Genomic DNA, 19,563 nt, shown 5'->3' with positions numbered 1-19,563 from the left:
AAAAATCCAAATCATTAGGTCAGTGTTCAAAGGATCTGGGAGTCTTCTGTATAAGAATAAAGCAAGTAGTTTATTTTCTGGTCCTCTTTTCATTCTTTTCTGATACTCATAAATTTCCCAGTTTGAATGATTTCTAAGAAATTCATTTATCTTACCAAATTCACAAAGGAATTGTTTTTTGCCCAATCTTCTACCTCCTCCAAGAGTTCAATAGGTGTTTTAACGTAGATATAATAAGTATAATAAGCATACATGCTACCTCCCCTTCCCATTGATCTCGGTTAGCATAAAAGATTTATTGACTTGAACTGGACTAGGCCTGTCCTGATTTCTACCCTGTGGGGTTGTTCTGACAATCAAATGAGAGGGAAGAAGAGGAGAGGGTTCGGAAGGAATGTGACCCTGCTTGGCCCATCGCCCACGGCTCTTAGTCCCAGCCTACTCAAGCCACTACTGGTCATGGGCTCTGTCTGCACCAGCCGGCAGGGAATGCCTCAAAGCATCTAATTTCCAACACCTCTGCAGAGCCTGGGCATTCATTCACACACTGAAAACATCTCAAGCCTACATATTTAAACAGTTGCAATCTCAATTTTTGTATTCCCTTTCATTAATGATGAGAGGTTCAGTTCTTTTCTTTCCCCACCTTCCTTCTTTACTGATAATAATCATTTATCCCACAGTTATATTCATTCATTTTAGAAAAATTATTAAAATTTTTTTCAAATATCAGCAACACTTATATTCAAATCACCTTTCATAGTCTCTCCTTGGGTACACAATAACACACGCCAACTTCAGTCCTACCCACCTACAAAAGTTTCGCTAATGTTACAATACTTTGAATTCTTCACTCCTAGACAGTATTTTCAAGCTCTCTCCTGCCTCTTATTCACAGCTCTGCACAAGTTACTTTCCTCTTCCTTTAAACAAAGCTCTCCTTAGTATAACTGTCTGGGTATTTCACAAAGACACTGATTTCTAACTCCTAAATTACAAGACTTTCTTAACTAGGGAATATGGTTTTGAAAACCAAATACATATATTATTAAATTACAATTAAAAAGCCAAATAAGAGGAGCCAGTGCTGCGACGTAGCAGGTAGAAAGGCTGCCTGCACTGCCAGCAACTCATATGGGCGCCAGTTCAAGACTCGGCTGTCCCACTTCTGATCCAGCTCTCTGGTGTGGCCTGAGAAAAGCAGATGGCTCAAGTGCTTGGGTCCCTGCACCCACATGGGAGACCTGCAAGAAGCTCCTGGCTCCTGGTTTCGGATTGGCCCAGCTCTGGCCATTGTGGCTATTTGGGGAGTGAATCAGTAGATGGAAGATCTCTCTCTCTGCCTTTCAAAAAAAATAAATCTTAAAAAAAAAAAAAAAAAAAGCCAAATAAGGAATCAGACATTTGGCCTGGCAGTTAAGATGTTGGTTGGAAAGCCTCACTCTCATAAAACTTAATCCGAGCATTTAGTTGTACTACAAGTAACTGGATTGTGTGAGGTGGCTAAAAAGGTTAACAATTAAGCTTCTTTTTTCACTTGCTTTAGTAAGTGAAGCTATTTATTTATTTATTTGGGCTTGTTATATATGTAAAACCATGCTGTACATTATTTTGCTTAAGTTGTTCTAAAAAAATTTTCCCCCATCTGTCCAATCCAGAGCACTTATTGCAAATGTGAATAAGTGGGGACACTAATAGGCCCTCACATACTGCAAGTTGGCAACATAAATTGCTACAAATTTTTTAGAAGGAAATTTGGCAAAATGTTAACTAATGAACCTTAAAAAAAAAACACCTATTCTTTCCCAATATTTCCACTTCTAGACATCCATACAACAATGCTCACATAAAAATTTTTCTCATAGCAGGAAGTTGGAAACAGTATAGTGATTTAAAATAGAGGAATGATAATGTTTTCATAGAATATATAATAGTTATTAAAAATCTTCTATTGACGCTGGCACACCGGGTTCTAGTCCCGGTTGGGGGACTGGATTCTGTCCCGGTTGCCCCTCTTCCAGGCCAGCTCTCTGCTGTGGCCCGGGAAAGCAATGGAGGATGGCCCAAGTGCTTGGGCCCTGAACCTGCATGGTAGACCATGCAAAGCACCTGGTTCCTGGCTTCGGATCAGCGCGGTGTGCCGGCCACAGCGGCCATTGGAGGGTGAACCAACGGCAAAGGAAGACCTTTCTCCCTGTCTCTCTCTCTCTCACTGTCCACTCTGCCTGTCAAAAAAAAAAAATCTTCTATTGAGTAAATATATTGTGTTATGAGGACACACAACATAAGTTTAGGGAAAATGGGATCTGACATAGTAGCAGCATAAAGATCCTAATCTTTAAAATATATATGCATATAATGACACACACACACACAGTATGCACATACGCGAAGCAGAAATTCTCTCTACATGTGGACTGCGGGCGATTTTTATTTTCTTTGTCTTTATACTAAACTGTTTTTCAAATGTTCTATGATCAAAATATATTACTTCTATAATAAGAAAAATACACATTATAAAACAGATTGCAAGAGGAGTAAACTGACTAAACATACACTCATTATGTTTTGAAATGATTTGAATCATTCTCTGATTTTTTTTTGTTCACTTTTTAAAAATGCCATGCCATCATCATAAGAAAAAAAAGAAAACAAGCACTGGTGAGGATGTGCAAAAAAGAGGACCTCGGCACACAGCTTGGAGGGATGTAAACTGGTATGGCCATCATGAGAAAAAGTACAGAGCTCCTGGATAAATGAAAAATGTGACTGCCATATGAACCAGCTAGCCCATGCCTTGGCCCCAAACAAAATGAAATTCACACCCTGCAGAGCTAGCTGTGCTCCCATTTTCCCTGCAGCATTATTAAAAACACGCAAGACATGAAAACGACCTGAGTGTCCACTAAAGGATGAATGGATAAAGCAAGTGGGATGCCCTGGGAGGCAACAGGTGACGCCTGTACTAGCTGAGTCCCAGCCTTCCATGTGGGAGACTTGGATGGAGTTCCTGGCTCTCAGTTTCTGCCTGGTCCAGCATTCAAGGACGGAACCAGCGGATGAAAGTTCTTTCTCTGTCTCTCAAATCAGTAAGAAATATTTTGTTTTACTTATTTTTTTAAAGATTTATTTATTTATTTGAAAGTCAGAGTTACACACAGAAAAATATTTTAATGTAATGGAATACTATTCAGCTTTTAAAAGGGAGATCCTGTCTTTTGTGACAATAAGAATGAATCTGGCAGACATTACAAGTAAAATGAGCTAGACACAGAAAGGAAAATACTGTAAAATCACTTACACATGGAAGCTTTTATTTAAAAAGTCGAATACATGGAGAGTAGAAGGGGGTATCACAGAGGTCAACAGTTCAAGGTAGCAGCAGGACCTGTTAAATCCAAGGAGCTGATACACTCGTGCAGCAGCAGGTCTACAGCTGATGATACTGTATGGTATGCTGCAACTTAGCTGACAGTAGATTTTAGGTGCTCTCACCACAAAACATGAGGGAGTAATGATGTGAAATGTTGGGTATGTTAGTTGGCTTGACTGTAATAACTATTTCCTTATGCATACACTTATTGAAACATTGTGTTTTATGTTGTAAATATGTACAATAAAAATCAATATTAGAACAAATCTATATTCAGCGATAGAACAGCTTTCTCAGAATAAATAAAGTATTAAGAGATTAATTTTCAACAAAGAAAAAAGTTTATACTAAATTTAACATGTTACTTTCACTGTATCATTTCTTTCTACTGTGCAGTGAGCAAGGAATTCCTCATTTCTTTTCAAAATTTTGTCATACTGCCCTATTTTACTGAGTGCAAGTTTTAGGTTGAACAGCTTTATAAGACTTAATAAAGGGGCTGGTGCTGTGGCATAGTGGGTAAAGTCACTGCCTGCAGTGCCCGTATCCTATATGGGCACTCACTTGAGTCCCGGCTGTGCCACTTCTGATCCAGCTCTCTACCATGGCCTGGGAAAGCAGTGGAAGATGGTCCAAGTCTTTGGGCCCCTGCGCCTGTGTGGGAGACCCAGAAGAAGCTCCAGGCTCCTGGCTTTGGATTGGCCCAACCCTGGCTGCTGAGGTCATTTGGGGAGTGAATCAGCAAATGGAAGACCTCTCTCTTTCTCTGCCTTTCAAATAAATAATCTTTAAGAAAAAAGACGATAAAATTAGTATTGTATACACCTTCAATCAACTTCAGCAGAGGCTGCTGGAATTAACTCAATATGAAGACCAAAACTATTTTCACCTCAAAGGCAAGTCTCCTCTTAGATCATGTCTATCAAAGAAATAGTATGTGTAAAAAATCCAAGGCATTTGGAAAGGAGATGAAAAACAAAAACCCACCTATACAGATCATATATAGCCAGCAAGCTGTGCCACTGTACTAAAGCCCTGGCACCACTCCTGTAACTGGAAGCATCCGAAGGAAACCCTGGCCTTACCACAGATGATTCTCCATCTATCACAGTGAGACTCCATCAGAAGTTTCCCTTCTCAGAAGTTCACAGTGCTCAGGTTCACTGTCCTCCTGGTCTTTAGGCATCTCGCATCACATTTCCAGGAAGGAGCAGCAGAGCACAGATCTTTCAGGCTTTCGCACTCTGCTGCCCTGTGCTGACTTGGGCTTTGCTGATCACATGCCCCAGAGAGCTTGCCAGGATCAGTATCTTGGCTCCAGCTAAGAACAATGGCTCAAGACTAGTAAGCCAGTCTGCTCCAGCAATGGACGCGTGACCCAAGGTGGACAAAGTCCTTGTCCACCAGTAAGATTTTTAGATTCAGAACTAGAACAGGAATCTTATCTTTTGGGCTAAAAAGCTAAAAGACTGTGATTTGAGGGCTGTGGGCAACTATTTTTCTGGTTAAGTGGAAAGAAGCTTTCTGCAGCAAAAAAGGAAAGGTGGGTGAGGAAGGGCCCCGCAGACAGAATCATCTGGCGTCACAGCCGAAACTGTAGTGAGAAAAATCACTTTGTCCTTTTCGCTTACATGAGCTGGTTTCGCGTCACTGGCACTTGCAGTGGTAAAGGTCCTGACCAGCAGACAGGTGTGAAGGCAAAAACACTCCGCAAGGTGCACACGTAGATAAAACAATCTCGTTTATCTGATGATCTGTTCCAGGTCTTCTTCATTGCCGTCACGAGCCACCACTGGGAATGCAGAGATGATTTCGAGACTGCCTCTGCATTCCTAGGGCTAACTGTCCAACCTGGTGCTTCCTGGGGCTAACTGTCCACTCTGGTGCTTCCTGGGGCTAACTGTCCAGGTACCCAGTGCTTCCAAAGCTCCTGGCCTCTTCAGAGAGCAACTCCCACATGGTCCGTGAGCTCCCAGGTGGCTGAGAAACGTCTGTCCCCTGGTTCTCGTGAGGACCACTTTCTGTTTCTCCCAGGTTTCTATGGGCCCCACTGATTTCAGTGTTTTTAAGATTGGGTCTATGCTGGTTTTTACCCACATTATTCATGATGGCACAAACCTCATTATCTCCTTGTGTTCCTGGATCCTCAGTAATTAATTCAGCTCAAGGTTGAACCACGATCTGGTTGAAAAGCCCACAGGAGCATTTGGGGCATGGAAAGCCAAGACACTGTTGCAAAAAAATTATCTACACGAAGGATCTGAGTGGGATCCCAGTGGAAAGAAGGGGCCATCAAAGAGGGATGGACTTTTCTCTGGGGGAGGGGGACTTCCACTTTGCTTATGGCCCTGTCTCAATACTGATGGAGTTTATGGACTCAAGGGACTTCCATGGCCTTGGCGGCTCATGACAGGAGCCTTGGGTCATCATGGACATCATAAATAAAGAGTGTCGATTGTTAAGTCAACAACAGGAGTTACTGTGCACTTGCTCCACATGTCAGAACTCTGTCCTCAATGAGCTGTACTATGAGAATTGACGGTATAACTTGTCTTCAAACAGTGCTTTATACTTTGTGTGTCTGTGTGGGTGCAAACTACTGAAGTGTTTACTTAGTACAGAGTTGACCTTCTGCATATAAAGATAATTGAAAATGAATCTTAGTGAAGAATGGATGAGAGAGGGAGTAGGAGGTGGGACAGTTTGGGGGTGGGAGGGCGGGTATGGGGGGAAAACTACTATATTCCAAAAGTTGTACCTATAAAATTTATATTTATTAAATAGAAGCTTTCTAAAAAAAAAAAGGGTTGAACCATGGATATTTTTAAATGGAAATACGATGGTCAGTAGCAAGGTGTGAAGGCCAGTTAACTCTCATGAGGACTCACAGGCTGCTGCATTCTCTAATTTATCATGGGTCAGGCTTCACAGTCAGGCCTCTGAGCAGCTCCCATCTGTCTCACATCAGTCTTGGGAAACAGCTGATTTATTAATTCATATTGAGATGGATCACGTCACATGAAAAGAATATTTAAATTTCACAATATGAGAGTAGGGTCCACGTCTGTTTTGTTCATAAAGCCTCAAGTGCCTGGCATACAGTAAGTACTCAAGAAGAATTTGTTGAAAGAGTATTTGGAGGAATGTGAAATTCCCAGCTTGGATCTCTAGATAGGCAGGTGATCACCTAAGTGGCTGAGGTGGGTTTTTCGGGAGAAGGGAGTTGGAATTGTTAGGTTTGCTTGTTGGTGAGGGAGGAATAGTAGATAATGTTGGGGGTCCTTTGTGAAGGCCAAATTTAGTCACCTAAAATATTCTATGTCCTCTTGAGAAGTGGCCAACAAGCCAAGTCACCACTAACATGTTTACCTAAGGCCCCCCAATCCCACACTCCCTTATGCTGGGCAAGCAGACCATCATTCTTGTAGCCACTCAGACACAAAAGCTTTGGGTAGTTTCTGACCTCCTCCTCTGTGTCAATCTCCTTGCTCAGCAAGATTCCAAAGGCCTGTCAACTCCTCTTTAATATCTGTGATCCATGGCCTCCTTACTTTCCATTCCTTCTGTCACCAACATAATTTAAGCAACTAACTCCCAGATAATGGCAACAGCCTTAGTACTGGTCTTCTGACCCCAGGTTTGCCTCATCTAATCCATGCTGCCTAAAAGCTTCCTTTTATGTTATTAACATTATACCAAAAAAAAAAAAAAAATACACAATGACTTGCCTAGCAAATAAAAATCCCAGGCTGGCATGAGAAGCCCAGATAAGTGCAGCTCCAAGCCGCGTCACTAACAAGTCTTTACACCTCTCATCATCCTAGCTTCTTCTCACTCACATCGTTACAGCAAAGTAGTCATCACTCCTGACTGAACACATCATATGAGCTCCCACTTCCATGAATTTGTCCTACTAGTCGTTTATATCAACCCATCTGAGTCACATCCATGGCCCCAGGTCTGGTTCAACTCCCACATTTTCCTTCAAGCCTTTCCACAACAGCCCACCTAAATCACTTCTTCCTCCTCTGAGTTCTTATGACACCAACTGACAGACAACTGGCACCACTTCTTCTTACCATTAACTCTTAACTTATACACACACACACACACACACACAGAGAACTTCTCAAAAAGGTCACAGAAGAGGAGCACCTGTCAACAGAGAGAAAGCCTTTCAGAGCACAAGGGTAGGTAGGCAGAGGCATGTGTATCAGGCTCATCTCTGGGGCCTCTGACTCTTCCAGGCCCTGTTGCCTCTTCCTCCTCTACGTTTCCTCCCCTTCCTCAACAGATACCAGCTTTGAATCTGAAAAGAGACAAAGGACCTACCCACATTAGGTGGGGGACAGGCAATCCAAAAGTGTTCTCAAAATCCAACAACTTGGGTGGTGAGACTCACCAGAGAAGAGAGCTTCCATCCACTGGTTCACTCCCCAAAATGGCTCCAACAGCCAGGGCTCGGCCAGGCTGAAGCCAGGAGCCAGAGAACTCCACCCAGGTCTCCCACATGGGCAACAGTGGCCCAAAGACTTGGGCCACCTTCCTCTGACTTCCCAGGAATATTATCAGGGGGGCAGATCCAAGAGGGAGCAGCCAGGACTCAAACAGGTGATATGATGTAAGATGCGGGCCTCAGAAGCTGCAGGCTACCCTGATGGCCCACAATGTCGGCCCCACCCTTGTCCTAACTTAAGTAACTCCTTAGAAGACTAGGAGCCTGCGGCATGGTCACAGATAACCACTAATTTAGAGGGTGACCAGATTCCAGGCATGCAGCTACCAGGGAACCATGATGAGGGGATACTGAGCAGGCCTGGTCCTGCACATTGGTCCTGGGGCTGAGAGAAGTGGAATTCTGAGTCCATAGCAAAGCTCACTGTGCCTGCAAGTCCTGGCACCCCAACCCTGAACCGCTAAACGCATTTTATGGTTCTGATAGTTATTAACGCTAACTTTCCTATCAGTCACGGCATGTTGTCTGTGCTTTTCCTTGATGAAGAATCAGTTTAAAATTACATGTTTGCAGGGCTGGCGCAGTGGCATAGCAGGGAAAGTCTTTGTATGGCGCTGGCTCCCCATATTGGTGCCGGTTCTAGTCCTGGCTACTCCACTTCTGATCCAGCTCTCTGTTATGGCCTAGAAAAGCAGCAGAAGATGGCCCAAGTGCTTGGGCTCCTGCACCAGCATGGGAGACCCAAAAGAGCCTCCTGGCTTCAGGCACTGGATTAGCCCAGCTCTGGCCATTGCAGCCATTTGGGGAGTGAACCAGCAGATGGAAGACATCTCTCTCTTTCTCTTTCTCTCTCTCTGCCTCTGCTTCTCTGTAGCTCTGTCTTTAAAATAAATAAATAAATCTTTTAAAAAAGGACACTGTTGGGACCTGCCAAGAGTCTAGGGGGGACGGTGGTTAAACCAGCTTTGGTCTGTGAGTTGGTCAGTACTAACCTAATTACAAAGCTTGTTTTATGAAATAGTGCACTTCTAGTCCCAAACAACTGACTTAAAGAGGGACATGCATTGTAGAACCTGCTTATGATCCCTACAGATACAGACACAGAGAAAGGTTAGTCTAGAGAGACCATGATCTGAATCGTATTAGTAAACTGAAGCTGTATGACCTAGGTCCTTATCTCTGTGAGCCTCAGTTTCATTTAAAAAGAGAGAAAGAAGAAAATAAATAGGTAACAAAAAGGCCATTAAGAGGATTATATGAGTTGAGTGGTATGCAGGAGTGCCTAGCACTAAGTCAGACCATGTTCCCCACACCATCTCCACATTTTAACATGCTGTATGTTTTTCTCTCTATAATAAACTCTCTGAAGTTTGAAACCAGAATTTCTAGCTGTGCTGGATGAATTAGAAGAGCTTTATATATGTAAGAAAATACATATTACAGACTAAAACTCTTCTTTCATGATTATGTAAAAGAAATATCATGTCCATGAGTTGTTCTAAAGCAATGTATTATTACTCTACTAATCAATTCTGGTTATAGGGACCGACGCTGTGGTATAGTAGGCTAAACCTCTGCCTGTGGAACCGGCACTCCATATGGGTGCTGGTTTGTGTTCTGGCTGTTCCTCTTCCGATCCAGCTGCCTGCTGGATGGCCCACGTGCTTCGGCCCCTGCACCCATGTGGGAGACTGGAAGAAGCTCCTGGCTCCTGGTTTCAGATCAGCCCAGCTCTGGCGTTGCGGCTATTTGGGGAGTGAATCAGCAGATGGAAGACCTTTCTGAGTCTCTCCCTGTCTCTCTCTGTAACTCTGCCTCTCAAATAAATAAATAAAAATTTTTAAAAATTCAATTATAATGTTAGAGTACAAAATAATTTTAAAATATCAAATACACAGTTCATGGATTCTAATATTCTATGGAAGTACATTAGACTGCCCATCTTCATTCATATTTCAAATTGTAGCATCTATGAAGAAATGTTTTTTCTCCCTCACAATCTTAAATGACTTTCCCACTAGGAGTTTGGAATTCTCAGTTTATATTCAATGCAACTGCCTCAGATATTGAAAGGAAGACTCATTAGCCACAAACACTGCTCTGTCTGCATTCTCTGAGAGGAAGTTCAATAATCAGGATTTAAAATTTAAGAATAAGGCAGGATAAAAATACTCGTATAACCTCACAAAATTTGCATGCTATTTTACTACTATGCAAGCGTTGTTTTGATCCTCAATCCTGCATAAGACAAGACAATGATCTTTAAATAATCAGAACAAAGTTTCTCACCATTCAGAGAGTACTCTTTAAGATCTACTTGGCACTTTAATTTAACCATCTTAAAGCTTTGATGCACAAAGGAACAGTCAATGACACATCCATTTTAAACTACCATGACCTGTCATTATAGACTCATTAAGGAAAGTTTTGAAGGTGTAAGCAAAAAGCTTCATAACTCAAATGTGTCAGATTATCTTCTGTACTTTATGGGCCACGTTGTTTAATTTCTAGTAAGAATATGACACATTCAAAGCTGCATTTCATAAATTATAAATCTGCTGATTGCTTTCAGCATTCTTCCTATGGATAAACAGCATGACTTCAGTTTTAAAAAGCAATATGGGGGCCAGCACTGTGGTGCAGTAGGCTAAGCCTCTACCTGTGGTGCTGGCATCCCATACAGGCACTGGTTCATGTCCTGGCTGCTCCCCTTCTGATCCAGCTCTCTGCTATGGTCTGGGAAAGCAGTAGAAGACAGCCCAAGCCCTTGGGCCCCTGCACCTGGAAGAAGAGACTGGCTCCTGGCTTCAGATTGGTGCAGCTCCGGCCATTGCGGCCAAGTGGGAAGTGAACCAGCGGATGGAAGACTGACCTCTCTCCCTCTTATTTTTTCTCTCTCTCTCTGTAACTCTGACTTTCAAGCAAAATAAAAAAATCTTTAAAAAAAAAAAGTCAAACTCAATCTCTGTGTATTTACATACATATACACCTCTAAATAATCTAGAAGCTAACTAGTTTAAGGTACACTGAAAAATTACTTTAGAAAAAATTTAAAATATTTAACATTTATCTTTAGGATCAATAGAGATAAATTACCATTATTTCTGGTCAGATGGATATAAAGTAAATACATTTTCTGGATTACAGATTTTGTTACCTAATTGTAAACTTGTATTTAAAAAAATCGATTTCAGAAAGTACATCAATTGGGGCAGGCACTATTCGAGTGCCAAGGATCAAGTCCCACCTCTGCTTCTGCTCCAACTTCCTGCTAACAGGCCTGGGAGGGAACAGCTGACAATTCAAGCAGCTGAGTCCCTGCAACACTTGTGGGAGATCCAGATGGGGTTCCTGGTTCCCAGGCTCAGATGTGGCAGATATCTGGAGAATGAACCAGTGGTTAGAAGATCTCTCTTTGTCCCTCCCTGTCATTCAGCCTTTCAAATAAGTAAATAAATAAACTTTTTAAAAAGTGTGTAAATTGACTATCCAACACAAATCTATACAACTCTAACTCTGACCAAGTCCTTTGCTGACATTAGCAAGATTACCTGTTTCCACAGGACTCCGCGGGAAGACACGTATACAAACACTTTACAAGGAAATAAGCATAGAAAGCAGCAACAAACACAGGAAACACGACTCTGGCACTATGCACTTCGCTACACAAAGCTTAAATAGAGAATACGAGTTCAGCAGGATAGGAAAGGTAAATAGTGCAAAATTCAAGAACAGTACAAAATTCAAAGAAATTCACAAGTGAGAAAGAATTTAGAAGTCACATTTTCTGGCTAGGCTAATCCAAAGATGTGAAGACTGAACTCCAAAGTCATGAAGTTCAACACTAGACTGCAGTTAAGAGTATGTTCTCTTCCTCCACCTACTGAGAGAATAACTGTCAATACCAAAATATTCTCCAAAGGTAAAATATTTTTTTAAAAATTCTATTTATTTATTTATTTATTTATTTATTGACAGGCAGAGTTAGACAGTGAGAGAGAGAGACAGAGAGAAAGGTCTTCCTTCCGTTGGTTCAGCCCCCAAATGGCCACTATGGCTGGCGCTGCGCCGATCCGGAGCCAGGAGCCAGGTGCTTCCTCCTGGTCTCCCATGCGGGTACAGGGCCCAAGCACTTGGGCCATCCTCCACTGCCTTCCCGGGCCACAGCAGAGAGCTGGACTGGAAGAGGAGCAACCGGGACAGAATCCGGCGCCCCAACCAGGACTAGAACCTGGGGTGCCAGCGTCGCAGGCGGAGGATTAGCCAAGTGAGGCGCAGCCAACCTGCCGCTGTGAACAAGCAGCATTCCTTCAGGAGAGGAGTAACGGGAGACGTAAATGTACTTGGGAGCCAAAGCAGAAACAACTCAAGCTCTGCAGGTCTCCCTCTGGCTACAGGAGCCTCCAGAGCACAGGACTAAGACAGCTAGAAGGATCATATATATATATATGTATATGTATATATATATTTTAGTTTGTTGACCATTTTAATTTCTTCTTCTTCTTCTTCTTTTAAAACAAAAGAATTGAAAGGCAGAGTTACAAAGAGAGAGGGACAGAGAGAGATCTTCCATCTGCTGGTTTACTCCCCAAATGACCATACTGTATGGGGCCAGGCAAAAGCCGGAACACCGCAATCCCACCTCGGTACCCTACAAGGGTGGCAGGCGCCCCAGCACTTGGAACATCACGTACCGCTTTCCCAGGAGCATTATCATCTATCACCTGCTTCTCTGATGAGATCAATAATCTTTCCTCATCTAAGAAAGCAACAAGAAATGAAAGCATATATCCACCAACACTTATCACTTGCCTACTGCAGACTCCTAAGCTTTTCTACTCTTGCCTGAATTCTAAATATAGTTCATGGTCCTGCTGTTTCTCACTGTGCTGTCTTTGCAGAGGATAAATTCCAAAGGCATGGTTCTGTTGTACTTTGTGGTGTGACAGTGGAAATGGTAACTCCCCTGACTATTTCCATAATTAAATGGAGATTCAGATTTGAGAATACATGAGAAAACATTCTGGACATTGCGAAGTATAAGATAAAAGTAGTGCGGGGCCAATGCTGTGGTGTAGTGTCTTAAGCCAAAATCCCATATGGGCACCGGCTCAAGTCCTGGCTGCTCCTCTTCCCATCCAGCTCTCTGATATGGCCTGGTAAAGCAGAGGAAGATGGCCCACGTGCATGGGCCCCAGCACCCACGTGGGAGACCTGGAGGAAGCTCCTGGCTCCTGGCTTTGGATAGGATCAGCTCGGGCCGTTGCGGCCAATTGGGGAGTGAACCAGCGGATGGAAGACCTTTTCTCTGCCTCTTCCTCTGTCTGTAACTCTACTTCTCAAATAAATAAATAAAATCTTTAAAAAAAAAGATATCTTTAAAAAAAGATAAAAGTAGTGCCCCTATTACTGAAATGATAAAGCATCCCTAATTTAATAATACAAGTAAGTCAAAGGTTTCCAGGAAATTATAGCCTGCATTTGAGATTTATCTTATCTTAAAAGAACTCAGTTTCAGACTAAAAACTCAGAGAGGAAGAGCTGTCCTACTCAGCATTCATTAAGTCATATATTTGTTAATGGTTAGTTTACTTGAAAGAAGTTTATTATGCTCAAGGTCACAAATTACTTTCATAATAAAAATTATTTATTGTTACTTCTGGACACAAATATTGTCCAGATGATTAAGACCCGCTAGCTTTAAAATATCTTCAAAGTTAAATTACTATAGCTTTCTGAATACTTCCTAATTTTCTTGAGAAACTTAGGCACAACCCTCAAGTAAGATTCTAAGTAGGGGACAGCACTGTGGTACAGTAGGTTAAAGCCCCAGCCTGCAGTGCTGGCATCCCATATAGGCGCCGTTTCAAGTCCCAGCTGCTCCACTTCCAATCTATCTCTCTGCTATGGCCTGGGAAAGAAGTGGAAGATGGCCCAAGCTTTTGGGCACTGTACCCACACGAAAGACCTGGAAGAAGCTCCTGGCTCCTGGCTTCTGGCTTCAGATCAGCACAGCTCTGGCCATTGTGGCCATTTGGGGAATGAACCAGCGAATGGAAGACCTCTCTCTCTCTCTCTCTCTCTCTCTCTCCCTCTTCTTCTCTGTAACTCCACCTTCCAAATAAATAAATTTAAAAAAAGATGTTTATAAGATTCTAATTTAAGTCAACATAAAATAAAATCCAATCAAAATGGTAAGACAAAAGCAAACTCAGACTTTCTAACAGTTCAGCTCCAAATTAAAGCATACACATTTAGCTCACATAGAATAACATTCTGTACTGCCAAATAAACAGTCATCTGAAAATGTACACATTCACAGAAATTAACATATTACTGAGAACTTAAGCTACCCACCCCTATTCTTATAAGTTAGTCTTCATGGACAGTAGCTGAAATTACACCAAATAAATGAACTCATAAAAAAACTCTTTATTCAGAATATGAATACTATGTCCAGAAATAGAAAGCATCCTTTTTCATGGCAATACAAACTCATTTGGTCACTTTAATGAAAATAACCCGGTGACTGAACCTTACTCCTCTTGTTAGGACATCCAGTAACAAACAGAGCAATCACCCAACAAAAGATTTAATAAAAAAAATCCAGAGAAGAACCATAGCATAAAAAACCTCTGCCCCTATATCTTCTGCACTGTGTATTTCTATATCGAAAAAGCAAGCACCCCTAACATCTCTTGGCATTTTATATAAATATTCTTCTAAAAACTTAAAGAACCATATAGTCATTGCAATTTAGTGAAAGAATGCCATCTTCCTAAAAATCTCATTTAGTAAAAATAACTTATTAGGCCAGATGAAATAAAGGTACATTTAGTCAGCTATGTGCTATTATTTAAAAAAAAAAAGTCTGAGTCAAATCCTATACTAAGCATTTTCTTTCAAGACCCACTTCCTTAATATTCAACAAATAATTTTAAACAACAAAAACAAAGCTCTTAAGTAAACAGATTTTAATATAAAACAAAGATTAAAACCAACTTTATCATTCCTCTAGGGGATTAAAATTTTTCCCACATAATTTTGATGCCCAGGACTATATCCATCTCCAAGCACTACCAACTTAAATTTGAATGGAAATTAGTTCCACATTATATAGAATTGGTTTTAAGGCTGGAATTGATTGGTCACCTCTCAAGCTCTACTGAAAGCCTTTTACACATATTCAAACAAACTGAATCAAAATCAAAAGTGTTCCAAAATATGCTTGTGAAACAGTCAGCATTTAATTCCATTGGTTTTTACTCCTGCTCTGTCATCGTTCATCAGGCTGTACCTAGCTTTACGTCACTTTTGTTACTGATTAACAGCTCTGGTCAAAATACACAAGAACAGAATTCAATGAAAAGGAAAAAATCAGATGGCGACGCAATGCAAAGATAGTTTTTTGTTTGATATTTCTTAGCACAGATAATCAAGGACTAAAACTTTTATGAACCACAGTTACATAAAAGACTAGAGTGTTCTATTACCCAAGAATACACAGAGAAGCACCAAAACATCTCATTGTAGCCATGAACAATCTCTTTCCCAAGTCAATAAATCAGTGAAAATCCAAGAAAATAATAAAACCAAGAATGCCATTTTTTTCTCCCCAAATTCCAATACTATATAAAATATAGATTCAGTCACCATTATTGGATAAATGTTACAAAATCATGATCACATCTGGATATACAATTCTTCATCTGAAGATGAATCACAGCATTCAAATTACCAAGGAAAAAGGCAAAATCAAAAAACTCACTTTATATAGTATCTGGCACCTTCAAAAGTATATGCTTCTTCCCAGCCAGTAGGCAAATCTAAAAAACACATACATATTACCATTAATATTTCTTAAACGGGATAGACAAATATTTTATTTTCATAATGTATTTGCATTTAAGAAGGTATGTGAATTTAAAAAGTATTAGATTGGCAATAAAATTAATGGTAGACATAACATCATGGTTGGAAAAATGGCAATTCAGATTTCAAGCCACCAGGAAAGCATCAGCAACATCAGAGATTATGTGATGTGACAAACACTTGGCACGATCGAGATGGAGAGGAACCATGGCACCCAAAAACATAAAGGCCAGCCTACTAACATCAGGTAAAATACCCATCACTGGCTGGCAAAAATCCAGACCGGGCTAACAGGCAGCACCCCTTAGATAACTGCCTTTATTTAAGACCCTATTTTTCACCTACATAAATGAATTCATCCAAGAAGTGTCACCAATGAGAAAAACTTCCTATGGACTTAATTAGTGCAAAGGAATCTGACCCCAATACTTCCACGTGTGTGTTTCTGAACACCTTAAGAGACATGAAGCCTCAAGTAATAAACTCAGGAATGATGCGGGCGAACGCAGCTCCTTCCGTGCTACATATTACTTTGCAATGACAAGTAGGTAGGATTTAGTCATAATACCTCTCAGAAATAAAAAAGCCATTGCTGTGTGTACAAAACCACAGGGTCCAAGCAAAGTAAACCAAACCGGGGGAAAATTAATGTAAAAATCACATAGAAGAATAACATTTTTCTAGTGATGTGAATGCTATCAAATCTTTGGGGGTTAATTAGGTCACATTGACATACAGCACGTAACCTATATAAGCAGGAAATGATTCCACAGGGTTATTAGGGTGAGCGATCTACACGTCATACTGTCTTGTGTGACCTAAGTTTCTGACTGTCCAAAATACACCCAAAAGGTACAGCAAAGGCAAGGAGGGTTAATTAAGAGAGGCAGGAAGGTGCTATTAGTCAGAAATGCCCTAAAATCGCAACCTCCTCATGCTGGCTACACCAGCCTTTCTGCAAATCGGGTGAGACATCAGTCACTTCGCTGAACTCCAGCGCGGAACAGCAAAGGCAGGCAGAGAGAGAAAAGTAGCCGGGAGGGCAGCTCGCTCTGCAAGACCGCTGGGCCCCGGCTCGCCTTCGACCCCGACCGCCCGGGCGCCTCTTCGCAGGGGCCGGCCAGGCAGCGAACACATGTTCCATTTCAGAGACAAACAAGTTCCGCGAATGTAAACAAAGACTGACAAAAGAAAGCCAGACCGGCCGGGGAACTGCAGAGCGCCCAACTCCTCGGAGGGAGCCCTCACGCCCGCCTGCCACCCAAGCAGCCCCAGGGGCGCGCGTTCCTGCCCCGCGCCGAGCCCCGCCAACGAGGGCCCGCCCGGACGCCCACCCCGCGGGCCGCCCCCTCGCACGCCCACCGCCTCCTGGCGGCCGCGGCAGCCGCCGGGGACTTTGAATCCGATCCCCAGCAAGCGCGGCTGCGAACGCCTCCTCCCTCCCGCGTCCCCCGAGCCGCCCCCTGTCACCAGGAGGACCGCGGCCCCCCAAGTCCTCTCCTCCACCACCCACCCACCCACCCACCCAGGAGAAAGGAGGAGAAGCAGCTGCGCGGTGGGAGGCGGTGGGCTCGCTGCCCCGGCGGCCGGGCGGCGGGGGTCCCGGGTGCAGGGGGCAGCGGGTGAGGACTTCCCACAGGCGGCCGCGGGGCAGGAGCGCGGCTCACGAGGAACACTCGTGATTCCGGGCACGGGGGGAGACGGCCACCCGAGACCCCTCAGGGTGTCCGGAGGAGAAAGAGGGCGCCCGGCCACTCCGGAGGAAGTGCCCCCGGCAGCCCCGCGCTACCTGCGGCCGCCCCCGCCCGGCCTCCGCCCCACCTCGCCGCCGCGCGGCGCCGCGGCTCGGGGCAGGTTGCCGGGAGCCGGGCGGCCCGGGCTCTGCCGCCTCCTCCCGGCGGAGCCCAACTCCGCTCGGGCCCGGCCGGGTCGGCGTTACCTGTGCTCTGCCGCCGGTGTCCGGTGACCACGGCCTCGCCGGTGACCGGGTGCAGCCAGGTGGTGCTTTTGGCCTCCTCGCTGCAGGGTGGGGGGAGAGAAGCGCCGGAGACCGAGCGTGAGTCGGGGGGTACGCGAGCGAGCCGAGGGGGCTGCGGGGGGCACAGACCCCGGCTCCCGCGCCCCGCTCACGCCAGCCGCCCGCCCGCCCTCCCTCCCTGCCGTCCCCTCAGGGCCCCCCGCGCCGACCCCGGCTCTTTACTTGATGAAGAAGACTCGGCCGCCCCTGGTGATCCCGTAAGTCCAGGACCGGGGCAGGGAGCAGATCCACTCCAGGTTCAGATCCGCCGCCATGTCTGATCCCCAGCCGCCGCCGCCGCCGCCTTCTCCTGCTGCCGCCGCGGCTGGCGAGGGAGGAGGGAGCGAGCAAACGAGCGGAGGGAGCGCGGAGCGAGCGCGGCCGGAGCGCGCCTCCCCGGCCCGGCGCGCCCCCGCGCGCGCCCTACCCCCTCGGGCGCCGCCCGCCCCGCCGCTCGGGCTGGGTCCGGCCCGCGTCGCCGCCCCTCCGCATCCTCCGCGACCGCCCCGGCCCGCCGCCCCGCCGCGCGCTCGGGGGGCTGGGCGAGCGGCGCCGCGCCCCTCCCGCGCCGCCGCCCCCGCGCTCCGGCCCGGGGTTCCGGGATCGATAAAGACGCGTCGTGCCCCCGGGGCTTTGCCCGCGGCTTCGCAGCCCGCGGGGCGCGACTGGCGGGGAGCGGAAAGATCCCCGCAGCCCCCCCGCCTCGAGTTGCTCGCTCGGTCTTTTAGAACAACAAAACGCAGCCTCTGAGCTTTGTTTTAGAAGAGCTGTTGGGCATCGTTTGGAAAGGGAAAGCTGTTTGCTCGGAAGCACGCGGAAGGCTTTTCCTGTTTGTGGGTTGCGTGCCAGGTATCAAAGGTTTGACTACTTAGCATAGACCCTGACACTCAGTGCATCAGACTTGACGAAACAAGTTCGCCTCTGTAGGCCCCTGAAGTCATACAGTGCTTGATAGAATAAAAACCCGACTTTCTCTCTCTCTCTCTTTTTTTTTTTTTTTGAAAGTCACGTTATCAGTGTGGACTTCTGCTTTTCCCTGTCTGCCATAAATTTCAGTAATCGCTTTTTACAGAGCCCTGGCGACACTGTACGTGTTTTAATCCCCACCCGCAGGAGCCCTGTTAGAAAACTCTTCTAATCCCCATTTTACAGATGGGGAGGGAAAAAAACCATCAAGTATGATTTGCTCACGGTCGAGGGAGTCAGTGGTAAAGCCCGGATTCAAACTGGCTATGAGATTTCAAGTCTTTGTGTAACCACGGTACTGTACGCTTTGAGCAAGGCAGAGCTGACCACTGCATAAGCACCTGCCTCCTCTGTGGTGCTCCACCAGCCTAGGAATGGCCCGTGCCTCTGAGCAGCAAGATGACTCATTCCAACAAGATTCACAGTTCAGTAATAATAGTCCTGCTTGCTATTCTCATAGCATCTTCTCCTGACCGGTTTTGGGTGATTCCAAAGCGTTATCTCATCTGCCTTCCAGTAACTCCAAGAGGCCAATCATCCTTTTTCAACATCCAGGGGAACCTAAGACACAGAAGGGTACGCAGACCTTGCCCCAAGGCCTGTCCAGCAAGTCTGGTAGGACCTGGATGAGAATGCAATTTCACTGGCCTCTTCTCCCTTCCTCCGCTGCCCCCCCACCCCCCCAGGCTGGTTCCCCCAAGGCCATTCTGTCGAGACAAGTCTGAAGTTGCTGCTATAATTTTCCTGTCCATCTGCATATACAGGGGAAAAAAATAACATCACTTTAATGTTTTGCCTTTTCGGTTCCTTTATATTCTCCTCTTTCATTTCACTACTTATTACTTCTTGACATCTTATCTCCTGCCCAGTCTCTGGAAA

At 44.7% G+C, this 19,563-nt stretch overlaps 1 protein-coding gene across 41 annotated transcripts in view; it reads right to left on the bottom strand.

The window, feature by feature from the left end:
* PLEKHA5 (pleckstrin homology domain containing A5) overlaps nucleotides 1-18,210 on the bottom strand; it is a 265,114-nt gene extending 246,904 nt beyond the window's left edge. For 6 of the 41 annotated variants that reach the window (XM_070048507.1, XM_051850800.1, XM_051850799.2 and 3 more), the window contains exons 1-3: nucleotides 17,902-18,176; nucleotides 17,641-17,720; nucleotides 15,598-15,655 (exon numbers count right to left, since the gene is read on the bottom strand). Coding sequence is in view for 32 of the 41 variants with exons in the window: in XM_051850800.1 (XP_051706760.1) it covers nucleotides 15,598-15,655; nucleotides 17,641-17,720; nucleotides 17,902-17,993 (230 nt within the window). In the remaining 9 variants the exon portion in view is untranslated. Of the gene's footprint in view, nucleotides 1-11,076; nucleotides 11,211-15,597; nucleotides 15,656-17,640; nucleotides 17,721-17,901 lie in introns of those variants that run through there. The other 35 variants (XM_070048509.1, XM_070048487.1, XM_070048491.1 and 32 more) reach the window with 17 other exon arrangements.
* Nucleotides 18,211-19,563: the final 1,353 nt, after the last annotated feature.

The sequence above is a fragment of the Oryctolagus cuniculus genome, chromosome 9 (assembly GCF_964237555.1).
Source record: "Oryctolagus cuniculus chromosome 9, mOryCun1.1, whole genome shotgun sequence".
Taxonomy (NCBI): domain Eukaryota; kingdom Metazoa; phylum Chordata; class Mammalia; order Lagomorpha; family Leporidae; genus Oryctolagus; species Oryctolagus cuniculus.
The sequence above is the reverse complement of the archived record's forward strand: the minus strand, read 5'-3'. Positions and strand labels throughout refer to the sequence as shown.